General features: G+C 40.1%; 1 protein-coding gene across 2 annotated transcripts in view; it reads left to right on the top strand.

Moving 5' to 3' along the window:
- Window positions 1-11,235, top strand: part of OSBPL11 (oxysterol binding protein like 11) — a 42,400-nt gene extending 31,165 nt beyond the window's left edge. For both annotated transcript variants that reach the window (XM_056348355.1, XM_056348354.1), the window contains exons 9-13: window positions 1,916-2,414; window positions 4,071-4,257; window positions 8,071-8,253; window positions 8,889-9,042; window positions 10,423-11,235. In XM_056348355.1, the coding sequence (XP_056204330.1) occupies window positions 1,916-2,414; window positions 4,071-4,257; window positions 8,071-8,253; window positions 8,889-9,042; window positions 10,423-10,497 (1,098 nt within the window). In that variant the 3' untranslated portion in view covers window positions 10,498-11,235. The remainder of the gene's footprint in view (window positions 1-1,915; window positions 2,415-4,070; window positions 4,258-8,070; window positions 8,254-8,888; window positions 9,043-10,422) is intronic.
- The last annotated feature ends 1,253 nt before the right edge of the window (window positions 11,236-12,488 follow it).

Genomic DNA, 12,488 nt, shown 5'->3' with positions numbered 1-12,488 from the left:
TAAGTTTAATATTAAACTATGGCCTGTAGCAATTTCAGGTCCCAAGGTCCAATGTCCCAGTTTGAGGCAGGCTTTATGTGAAATGTTCTGAGGGAATGGATTTTCTTTAATGCAACTGGCCATATCTTTTCTATTACATTCTCTGCGTGTCTTCTGCTATGTTTTTGTTGGCTTTCCCACAATGGCCTGTTTTCTTTCCTGTGTTTGCACTTCCTCTGTCCATACTGTTTTCTATAATCCTCTCGTATTTTTGTCTTTCTGCTTTCCTTCTATGATCGTTTTTCTTTCTTGATGATGCTTTTATATGCAACTTGCATAAGCCTACATCTGTATTCATGCTGCTTCTGAAAAGAAGTTTTCTCTTGGTTCCCTGTTATCTGTCCTCAGATGTCTGTTTACACCTCTCTGTCCTATTCTCATTTCTGTGTTTGCTCATGGCTATAGCAAGCAGGAACAAAGTTATACTGGAGAGAATTGGGTTTGACACTTCAGTGCAGATCTCAAAAGTGAGTAACTTTAAAAAAATAACACTCAGTTGCTACTAGACAACTTGGGCAGCAAATCTGGGAAAATCAGGCTGCTACCACCTTATGTTCAGTTCACTCCTGTAAAGACTTCTTACCATAAGCACTAGACGCTTTTAAAGGAAAAAAATGGATTTTATAGTGGCATGGAGTGAGGAAGGCACTCTTTCTTGCAATTATGGATTATCATTTTTTTTCACAAACTGTATTTTTTGAGCACTAGCTACTTTGTGACTAGAAACACTTGGACTGTGGAGCTTACATTTCATAGTTTTGGGGTGGGATGGCGGAAGGCCCCGCTGCCTGTGAACCAAACTACAACCTCTGCTGCTTAATCAGGAATTCATAAAGTTATAATTTCACTTATACTGAAGATTGGATTTGGGGTGTCTTTTTCTCTTAGTTGGAACAAATTGTCAAGCCTATCTCCCAGTTGTGACTTTTGGCTGTAGAATTGTCTTTAGTTCAGAGCAGGCAAAGCATTGAAATGTGACAAGTCTGACTTCAAAACAGGTAGTGAAGCTGTTAGAATCACACTTAACTTAAATATCAGCGTACTGAAGTGAAAAGCAGCTTTAATATTCCAGGTTGGTGTTGCAAAAACGTGGCAAGTGTATTCAGCTTAACTTGTGTGTCTGTTAAGAGTCTTGTGTCTCTGGTCTGTCTCCTTGAATGCAGCTGATTTAAATGGACTGTCTTGATCTCATGGTTGAGACGCCCTGTGTTGCTCTGTACGGCAGTTATGTGAGGTTAGTTGCCACTACAGAGAAGGAAAAGACTGATGATGCCCACAGCCTCTTACTCTACAGTACTGCTCTTGGCCCGGCAAAGGACAGGACTGTTGCTTTTTGTAGTGGTGAATGCAACTGGGAGAGTATCGGGTTTTCTGCTCAGAGGTACAGGATCAACCTATACTGTGTTATTTCTCATGGATGCTGGTCCTAATTGCTGTGGTGAGAGAGGCTCTGCAGGCTCTTGAGAGCACTGGCATAGCTTCCCTGCTTTTCTCTTCACTAGACAAAACCTTGCCTAACCTTTGCCCTGAGCCTTCCTTGCTATAGTTTGAGCTCCTCGATGCATGTTTTCTCCTCCACAGACACGTGGGACACTTTATCTCTTTGCAACTCTTTTTTTGAGGGATGCTCAGTCCCTTTCAACCTCTTCAGTCCTAGTAGTACTTACGGGGCTCTTTTCTCCTTGTAAGTAGTTTTTCTGGCACATCTCATCACTGTATTTTGCTCATATCTTACAAGAGGGACAAGAAAGTTCAGTCTGAAAATGTGGTGTCCAAATCAGGACAGAATCATAGTACTCCACCTGAGAACTTCCCTTCTAAAAATGCCTGTCTCTGTTTTACTTACTAGAGCTTTCTGGGTTTTCTTTTGTTTCAGGTGGTTCTTCCCACTTTTATTTTAGAGAAGCGATCGTTGTTGGAAATGTATGCGGACTTCATGTCCCATCCAGATCTCTTCATTGCAATCACAAATGGCACTACCCCTGAGGAGAGGATGATCCGATTTGTTGAGTATTATCTCACTTCTTTTCATGAAGGTCGCAAAGGAGCTATTGCAAAGAAACCATACAATCCCATCATTGGGGAAACGTTTCACTGCTCCTGGAGGATGCCGAAGAGTGATGTAGCCACTGATGCTGGCAGTAACTTCTCTGCTCACTCCCCCTCAGAGCAAGTAACTCTGTCTAAAGATATGGAAGGCCAAACAGACCTGGACTACTATACAGTAAAATTTGTAGCTGAGCAAGTGTCCCACCATCCTCCTGTCTCAGGTTTTTATGCTGAATGTGTAGAGAGAAAGATGTGTGTCAATGCCCATGTCTGGACAAAAAGTAAATTCTTAGGAATGTCAATAGGAGTGACAATGGTTGGTGAGGGTAAGTGTAACTTCTGTCCTTTGTTCATTTGAGAAGCCTGTTAAAATATTACTCATTTGATAAATTTCCTACAAAACTAATAATATTTTGATGTTATATTCCTCTGGCAGAAACACAGATGAGTACTGCTTGGTAGTTTTGTTTCAAAGACTTTAAAAAAAGCAGAACAAACCTGCTTGCAGATGTCAGTGAGTTTTCAGATATTTTTTTTCCCCACGTACTCCTGGTTTTCCTCTAATCTTTGTGGTCTGCAAGCCTTTAATGTACAATCATTCAGTGGTTTCTTACTTTACTGTTTACAAAGTACAGACGATACTACAAGTCCTCATTATAAACAGCAAGTTTTTTATGGGGGAAGAAAGTAGATAGGTTTATTCTTTGCCAAAAATCAGGATTGCATTTGGAAATAAAATTCTGACTTTTAAACTGAAGGGCAGTTACTGTAATGTAAACTGGTATTTATGAATGCTTCCAGAACATCAGACAAATTAATTTGCATCAGACATCTATTAAATAGGGCTGTTGTTACATTTGCATGTGTTGCACTTCATGTATCTTACTATGCAAGTTTTAATTTTCTTTAAGTAGAGAAATTGGATTCTTTAGGGACAGAGAAGGGTAACTGCCCTTAAACTTTAGTTTCCCTTTAGTACTTGTATTCACTGGAGGAGATGAGACAGCATCTCCTGTTCTGTGCCCCCTGTGCGTATTGTCCAGTAACTGGGGATTTGAGGCACTTGCGTGTAAGCTACGTACTGGACAAGGAACTGAGCATGGCAGGGGATGCGGAAGGCACATCTCAATGCTTTGATTGTCCCAGGTATTTCTGAAGTTAATATCTCCTTTAGGGCATTTCTCAAATCATGTCATAACTTTTCAGAATTTCTCATGTTTTTCATGCTTAATGTCAGACCCAGTGATAATGCACTAGAGAGGCATGGTTGATGCAGGCAGCAGTCAGTTGTCATGCTATGTTCTTGTAATGGTGAGATGTGGATCTTGTGGTTTGGGTTTTGTTGTTTGGTTTGTTTGTGTTGTTTTTTTTTTTTTTTCCAATATGATCAAACAAACCCACACATCTTAAAATCAAAAGAGAAATTCTGGGTCTTTTTATGAGATTCTTGATATTTTTTTGCAAAAGCTGCTGTCAGGTTTATCTTGTCAGAGAAGTGCAGTAGGAAGAGTTGTCTGCTACCTGCCTTCAGATAGTCAGATGTATGTCAGGGAGGGAAAACAGAAGTATTGGCCTTCCTCAGGATCTGCACTTCAGGGTATTCATTTGTTATTTCCTTTTGTCAGTGTAAGTCTTGTGTCACTATGCTCCACAGCCATCAGTAAGTGACCAGCCCTTTTACACACTGCTGGAAAGAGTGTTGCACAGTGCAATATCGTACTTCATAGAGCCATATTATTAGGATGTCTTTTCCCAAAAGAAACATAAATGTATGTTACTCAGGTTAGTACTTTCAGGAAAACGTTTGTATCTAGAATCTGTAATAAAGGTCACTTTTGTGTGGGGTTCTTTTTTCTTTTCTTCTTGGTGTGAAGGGCTATGAGGAAAAGTAGCCAATGTATTTTTGGCCATCTGTTTCAATAACTCATTTGGTCTTTTCTAAAATAGTGCTGATTTAGGGATTCTTGTATTTCTTCACACAGGTCTCTTGAGTCTCTTAGAACATGGGGAAGAATACACGTTCTCTCTGCCCTGTGCATATGCTCGGTCAATTTTAACCGTTCCCTGGGTAGAACTGGGAGGAAAAGTCAACATTAACTGTGCGAAGACTGGGTATTCTGCAAGTATTAACTTTCACACCAAGCCCTTCTACGGTGGCAAATTGCATCGGTGAGAACACTTTTTTTTTTTTTTTCCCCCCTCTATTTTACCACATAGTCTGTGCTCTAGAACTGCAGTACCTGTGTAACTCCCCTGTTCTGTGTGCTGAGTAATATTCACCTGATAAACACGAAAAACTGTTTTCTCAGTCTATAAACAATTGAGGTATTGCTGTGCTCCTAAACAACTGCATCTCGTGATTTTTCCTTGAGGATCACATGTTACCTTTAAAGACAGTAAAGAAATTCCGTGTTTGTCTGACTCTGTGTTCAAACCCCTGGGAAAACAGCTCCTGGCTTTTATTCCTGGCTGCTGCAGATTCTCTTAATTGCGTTAGAAGTTGGTTAGTGTTTCCTAATTTTCAATTTGCCTTTTGTTTGGAGTGAAGTTGATCTTGATGTCTTAAAGGGCTGCATGTTGGTTGCAACATGCGTTGTAGCTGCACTGCAGGGGATCATTTGTAAATAATCTGTTACTTACTGGTCCTAGGATTTCTATATAAGAAAGATAAGACTGCCAAGTTTAAGCAACTTACAGAAACTCCCTAGGTAAAAATACCTTTTTTAAAGACAAAAATAATAATTCTTGTAGGGGTAATTCTTCATGTGTATGCATGTTTAAAAACTAACAGGTAAAAGAAAGAAGATCCAGGGAAAACTTGCTTGGGGTTACTTCTGGCAGATTCTAGGAAGTGTCGGCATGCTTGGTGCAAAATCTTTTGAAACTCACTAACATTGACGTTTTCAGACATTTTATAGTAACACTGCTAGAAATTAGCCTTGTGCTAATATAGAAGCAATTAATTGAGGAAGGAGAAAATTAAGTAGCAGTCGCACAAAAACTCAGATTCCAGAGCATTTTGCACTCAGCTGTTTGTTGGACAGTGCTTGTTTTGAACCTTTCTTGGATGAAATGTGTTGGAGATGATAATGAAATACATAACGGCTTAGAACATCAGAACTTCTTAAGTGTAGGTTGCTCTCACAGGTTACAAAATACGAACAGTCTACTCTAAATAACTTTTGTGAAACAGTGGGGTAAGGCCATATTTATTGCTTAAAGACAAACACCACCACCCCACGCCCCAGCCTCCATCTTGAAGTGCTTTGCCCCATAAATTCCCAATGATTTGAATTTAACGTGTGTGCACAGCTGCCCTGTCCCCAGGGCATCTGGAGAACTAAAGCTTACGTGTAGCTCTGTTTCACTGGCGACAAGTCTGAAGTGACACATCATTTGGGACAATTTGTTCCCATTGCTTACAATGTATCTTGCACCTTCCAACAACTCCTGTTGCGCCATAAAAAATAAGCGGTAGGATGCAATTTTACTTTTGGAAACTGTTCTGTTGTTTGTGTCTCTGAAATTAGTCACAGATGTAGAGGCTTTTCAAAGACAGATCTGTTCAAGGTACTGTAACTATTGAAAATTTGACATGGTGATGATGGGACATTGCCAAAAGAATCTCTTGATGAGGAAGCAGCAGTGTTGTCATGGTTACACAGAGGCAAGTGAGTTGCCATGGCAATGCTATAGATGTATTTTTTTATTTTTTTTTTTGTAGAGTGACGCTTGTTGTTAGACCTCAGCTGGATATTGCCTCCTTGGTCCTCTACCTCTTTAGCTTGATGAAATAGAGTATGATGATAACAAACAGCTAGACATGTACCAATTGTGCCTAGCTTACAAATAAGCGCTAGCAGATTTTTATCATTAATATTATTAGTTCAGGCAGGTGCTGTGATCTGGGATGCTGGGAATGGTTGTGTCTCAGAGCAGTGCAACTTGAAGAAATACAGGTTGCAATAAGACTTTAACATAGCAGCTCAATACTGTACCTTCATAGTGAATGATATAACTTATTTTAAGTTGAGCGGAGACAATTTTGTGATTGACATCAGCAGACTGAATGTCAGTATTGTATAGTAACCACAGAGTGCTTGGAAAAATTAAGCTCTTAAGTTGTGAAGACGTAACTGCAAAGTCTGAATGTGCTGGTCCCTGGTATCCTGTGGATTCAGTCTGTTCAGAGATCTCTTGGGAGGACAGCGACTCCACCATGTGCAATAGCTTTAGTGAGGTGTGGAAGTCACAGGAGGAAAAAGCAACAAAAAATGAAGGCTGCTTGCTTGTCGCCTACTCTTTCAGTTGTTTTCAGGAGCTGTTAGTACTTGTTAACTTCCACAAAAACAAAACTTAATAGTTTAATGTGAACATGCTTTTATTGCTTATGTTGCTCCAACTCTGGCCCGTTTTCTTGAAGGAATCTTAAATTTTTGTAAGAAAAAAATGTGTGAACAGCACAGACACACCAATCTGTTTTTTTGGAAGATCTTCCTAATGAAGTTAAATCAGGTTTGAGCTGCTGGACTGTGATGTGGTTCCAGCTGCTTCCTGCATGTGCAAGATGTGGGAGAAGCTCTGACTGCTGCCTCCTGCTCTGAGCTGGCTGCGAGCTTTCCCTGCTTGCCCTGGGCATTCCCTGAAGGTTTGGTTTGACAGGCATCCAGTATCTCTGTGCTGGAAGGTCTGGCCTATGATACTCGCTTTGTTGCCTGAGAAATTAATTTCTCTCTTTTAATGCCAGGCCTGGGGTGACAGGTGGATGGAGGCACAGCTGGAAGTGACCCATGTATGTAGAAGGAGGGAGGTGGCATCTGTGTGTCCTGTGCTCCCATCTTCCTCTGAGTGTGGCACCACGCAGCCAGCACGGGCAAGGTGGGAGCACAGAAGTGCTGCTTTCTGCTCTTCTTTTGCAGTTGTTCAAAGCAAATAAGAACAAACCAGTGGTGTGCAAGCTATCTGTTACTAGCCACGCGTAATGTAAGTGTGAAAGGAGACGTAGCGTGTGCTTTGTGAGTGCTGATGAAATGTGAGAAGGGGAGCTGGAAAGTGATATGTTTTAGAGAGCGTGTGTATAGTTAATTACAGTTTAATTGGAGCTGGAGATAATGTTCTTTGATTCCTGCAGCACCTTATAAGTAAGAACATCTCAAGTCTTGTTTGCATAGTGTACAGACCCTTTTGCTCCTACTTTCTAGGTGAGAAGTTCTGTTTGAGGGTGGCAATGTGCTTGCCTAGCAATGCTCGGTAAGCTTCCATTCCTTGATTGAGAGTGAATTGAGTGTTGGGAGGTCTTTAGACAGATCTTTATGTTGAGAAGGAAAGTATGCATCAGTGTGTGTAATTATGGTGATACCTGAGCATCTGTGCAACACTTTGAATGAAATACTGCATATTAGAAAGACACTTCAACTATTGGCAGAGGTTTCTGTGGAAGAGACAGGAAAGAAAAGCAGTTCTCCTGATTCCTAGTTTCCTGCCTTGCTTTTTGCCTTTTTGTGTCTGCTGCTTATGTGAGCAACATAAAAGTGAGACCACTTACATATGCAGAACATTGAGGTGTAAAAATGTGAGATAAAGTGCCAGCAGGTAGTGAAGTACGTTCTTGCTAGAAAGCTTAATTTTTATTTTTTGAGTCTGAACTACGTATCTGACATGACGTTTCAAGTGGAAAAGATCAACTGCTTGTTACATCTGAACCAGCCTGTGTTTTTTCATTTTCAATTCCATCAAAAGTTTTGAAACAAATGTAAGTTGAAGCCAAAAATGGAGTTTCCTGGGTAACCTGAAGAGAATTAGAGCAACGAGTGAAAGTCATTTTGCTCTTTAAGCTTCTCCATGCAAATGCAATTCAAGTAACTAGCATTTTTCAAGAGTGTGTGACAAGTTTGCAAACTCATTCAGTGTCGAGTGATTATGCAATGAGTAGTCCTTGGGTGTCTTCAGCCATGGCCTTTTAAAAATAAATTGCTTTCCTAGAGTCACAGGTGAAGTGAAGCAGAACATGACGAACACAGTGGTGTGCAGAGTGCAAGGGGAGTGGAACAGTGTGCTTGAGTTCACCTACAGCAACGGGGAGACAAAATATGTGGACTTGACAAAGCTGTCTGTGACAAGAAAAAGAGTTCGGCCCCTTGAGAAACAAGGACCGTTTGAATCTAGGTAGAGTATGTGTTCACAATTGTTGACCCTTTTTGTCCTGAGCAGTCTGGAGAACGCCATAGGAAAATCTGCAAATGTAGATATTATTTGTGGATAACGCTTAGCAGCAGTGGTCTTAATTTATTTTTTTTAAAAACAAAACTCAAGTACATAATAAACAGTGCAAAAAACCCAAGTGCACGCACATGGTTGTTTACCTTGTCTCTTTTCTTCATGGACAGAGTTGTCTTATGAGTGCATAAAGTGCCTGCTAGAACAGACCCTCCTTTTTTGTTTTGGTTTTAACCATTAGCTACACAGCAGGGCAGCTCCTGACAAGGGAGGTCCTCACAAGAAACTGCTTGTTGAGTAACACTTCCACAGCAACTTTAAAGGGTATACAAACAGACATTAGACTGGCACAGCCAAAACCTCAGAGCTATGCCTATCTGCTCCTAATTGCTAGCATAGCTGTAAGACTCAGCCACGAGCCCTTCCATCTACGCTGCGCTGTTGTGCTCTGACCTGGGTTGATTTGCCCTGTGTAAGTGAAGGGAAGGCTCCTGCTCTGAAAGAACCGCATGCAGTGGTCCTGTGGTTTAAGGTGGCAGGCTGAGGAAGCTTTGGAAAAGTAAAGTTAACAATTTGTTTTGTAGGAGGCTGTGGCAGCATGTAACAGAGTCTCTGCGGGATGGAGACATCGATAAGGCTACAGAGCACAAGCGAGCCCTTGAAGAACGACAGAGGAATGAAGAGAGGCTTCGTGCTGAAACGGAAACACCTTGGTGTACTAAATACTTCCTTAAAGAAGTAAGTTTGCAAGCAGTTAGCTGTTGATGAAGGCAGAGCTACAATGAAAGCAAGTGCACGTATGGGTCTGTGTCCTGGAATAGAGTATTTGGCCTTAGAGTTTAGCTCCGTGGGATTCATAGGAGAAAGGTGACGTAAGCACTTCAAATATGTAAAGGTCTGACTTTACCCTTCCCTTCCCAAACATAATGATTTTGCAATTCCCTTGCAACGAAATGTTTGCCTCTTTTATTGTTTGGTTTCTTTTACCAAGCACTTGCTCATGGACCATGGAAAACAGCCTTACATGTGCATATGTAAGTAGATGGTCACAGTAAATACCCAAAGAAAATAATCAGTAGTACTAATTTTGCTTATGTTGTGTGCATATGAACCAAGATACTACTGTTAGCAAAAAGGAACATGACGTCATTCTCAGCTTAGAACTTTCTTTGTTCTTACATTACGTTTTGGATGGAGCTTGCTTGTTCAATGACTTAACCTGTATTTCAATAATGATAATAATATAGTAAGACTTTTAACAAGGTGAACTGCAGCCTGCCCAGGAAGACTTGGGGCTGCTGGTATGATCACTTTGAAATAGGCTTTCCTTGTAATCCGGCTGGTGAGACCCTGCTTGTGTACAGTTTTGTTGAGACCCTTGCAAGAGGAGAGGATGCAACTAAAACTTATGCTGTAGTAGTTTACATTCTCCTTGTAGTGAAACTGCAGTAGTGAAACTCCCTTTTCTCCTTCTTCCCATATCTTTCATCTAGCAAAGGTTTAAAACAGAAGCTAAAAAGTTTGGGTTTTTTTCCCCTGGGTTCCTTCCATTTTTGTGTGTGTGTGGTTTGGTTTTAAGTTCAGGACTATGTTAGCTCCAATAAAGCTTTTTGTTCTCTAAAGCTATGTTAGTATGATTAGCTCAGATGTAGCTATTTGTATTGTTAGTATCTAGACTTAGAAGAGGTGAAATTCTGTTGCAAATCTGAGATGCGGATCTACTCAGAAAATGTTTAAATGTAAACCTGAGCGACTTCATTTCCAGGTAAGCAGTTGGGCTGTGTTAGCTGATAATCCTGGATACCTGCTTCTCTGCTGGCTTCTTGTTTGACTTTTTAAAGTAATCTGGATCACGGAGTTGAGAGGAGTGGCTTTCCATCTGGGTTAATTACAAGTGCAGTTGATTCCCAGAGAGCACTGTGGCTTGGCAACAGCCTGTAGGTGTTCTGAACTAGTCTCAAGCCTGCAGCATTGATCTCTGTGTCTTAATCTGTGGGAGTTAAAGGTATAAGATAAGTCCCTCTGGTTTTCACAGCTATCAGTCTAGTAGTTGTGTGAAGGGAATTCTCCCAGAGCAGTGTCTTTATTATAATCAATTTTTTTTTCTTTAAATTGCAGGGAGATGGCTGGGTTTATCATAAACCCCTCTGGAAAACAGTCTCTGCTGTGCAAACTCAAACGGACACTAACTAGAAAAGCAGCTTTAAGATGAGTTTTCTGATTTTCCTCTCCTTTTCCTCTGTCTCTCAAAACACAGTAGTCGTACTGAGTGTCCCCTTTTTATGTAATTGTGAAAGCTTAAATGAGGATAAAGAAATAAATATACTAGGGCACTTTAAAGCTATTTAAGAAACAATTAAAAGAAGAAGAAGAAAAGACGGAGTTGTAGAGACAAACTTGCCAGGTACATTCAACCTTTTGTATGATCCAAGAGATTTTATCTGAATTGTGTAAGATTCTTCTAAGTAGATCTGATTGCAAAAGCTGCCTAAGAGAAGAAGGAACTGTTGGATTTTTGAGTGACATGGGAACTTTTTTCAGAATCTGCATCAAGCTTTTTAATAACTGAAAACTGCTCAGTACCCATGTAGACAACAGCAACAAAAAATTTGCTGCTTTTATGCCCAGTGATTAACCTTTTTGGCGAAAACTGGAGGCGTGTTTGGAAGATGTGCCTGAAATCAGTGTTAAGAACCGGATCATGACAACTTTTTTCTTCAGAGGGAACGCGTGCATGCATCAGAAGTATGGGATATATGTAGAGACTACCTTTCTTTTTTATGGATTTATAAAAGCAATTAGAATTGTAACCATGGAGAAATTTTTCCTCTGAAACATTTTAATATACTTGAAATAATTGACTTGAATTGGAAAAGTAATTTGAACACTTTTCAACTCCTAATTTTATTAAATCTCTTTGAGTGACTTCGATTTTTCTCATGTTATACTGTAATGAGGTTTGGCCTTCCCTCCCCCCTGCCCCCTCCACCTTCCCTTCCCAAGGACTAAGGCTTTCAAAATGAACAGAAAACGTATAATTTTGTATTTAAATTTATCTGCCCATCTAATCATCTCAGAGGTGAAGTATCAGTGTTACAAACTGTCCTTTGGATTGTTTTGGTTTCTTTCCTGTGGTGTTACTCAGAACAAAGTGGTGAAATGTGACCTGTGATACGTGGGCTCTAGGTCCTGGGTTTTCATCTTACCATAAAAAAAAAAAAAAGCTGATTATGCTGAGGACCGGGTATTGATTTGAAACACAATCAGATATCAGGAAACTGTATTCAGGTACAAACATCCTTTTTTTTTTTTTATTAACTATTTTATTGAAGTCTTAAGAATTGCTGGCAATTAAGAATAGTACTTATTATGGCTTTCATTATTGTTGTAACTATAAGCTACCTTAATTTTTCCAACAGTGGTGCCTTAATGTTTTTTCTTCTGATGTAGTCTTCCAATCAGTGTATATAACATTATCTGCCACTTCCCAGCCATGGCAATGCACTTGATCCAGCATCGTGAGAACTCACAACCGTGTGATCTGGTAAGATGGTTTCCATGGAAAAGATACAAGTGTAAGAATGCATCAGAAGGTTTAAATAACCATGTTAACTTTCAACACAAACTGTAAATTGTGCGCAAAAAAAAAAGAGTTGGGTTTATGCACAACTATTTTGATCCTCTTGTACATTTTTTTTTTTGCTGTGAAATGCACTGAGACCTCCATGTGAGTCATAGTCCATTTGTGAGAAGTGGGGGTGGGGATAATAAAACTACAAAATGATTCATTTGTTCTGTCTGCTTTCCTAGAGATCAGGTGACCAGGAAGAGTAGGCTGCTGTTATCTTTTATGCTGGAGATCTGTCTGGAGTTTCCTTGGCCCTTAAAGTAGGATATTTTGGCACTGTGCACTTGAGTAATAACTATATTCTCCAGCAGAAGAATGTTTAGGCCCTGCTGTTTTGTTTGTGATATTCCATACAACCATCCTATCGTGTTAGTTTTGGATATCCATTGGGCATTTTCATGTTTAACCAGGAATAAAAATAAAATTGAAAACAGTGGGATTAGTTCCTCCTTGTTTCTTGATCTGGAGCACATTTGGTGTGTGCTGTTTGGCCAATACCAGGATTTGGGGTAGGAATCATGGTGGCTAATGCATGAACTTCCATAGTTCATCGGTA

Source organism: Falco biarmicus, chromosome 8 (assembly GCF_023638135.1).
Source record: "Falco biarmicus isolate bFalBia1 chromosome 8, bFalBia1.pri, whole genome shotgun sequence".
NCBI lineage: Eukaryota > Metazoa > Chordata > Aves > Falconiformes > Falconidae > Falco > Falco biarmicus.
Note: the sequence above shows the minus strand (reverse complement) of the source record. Positions and strands in the feature narration are given on the sequence as shown.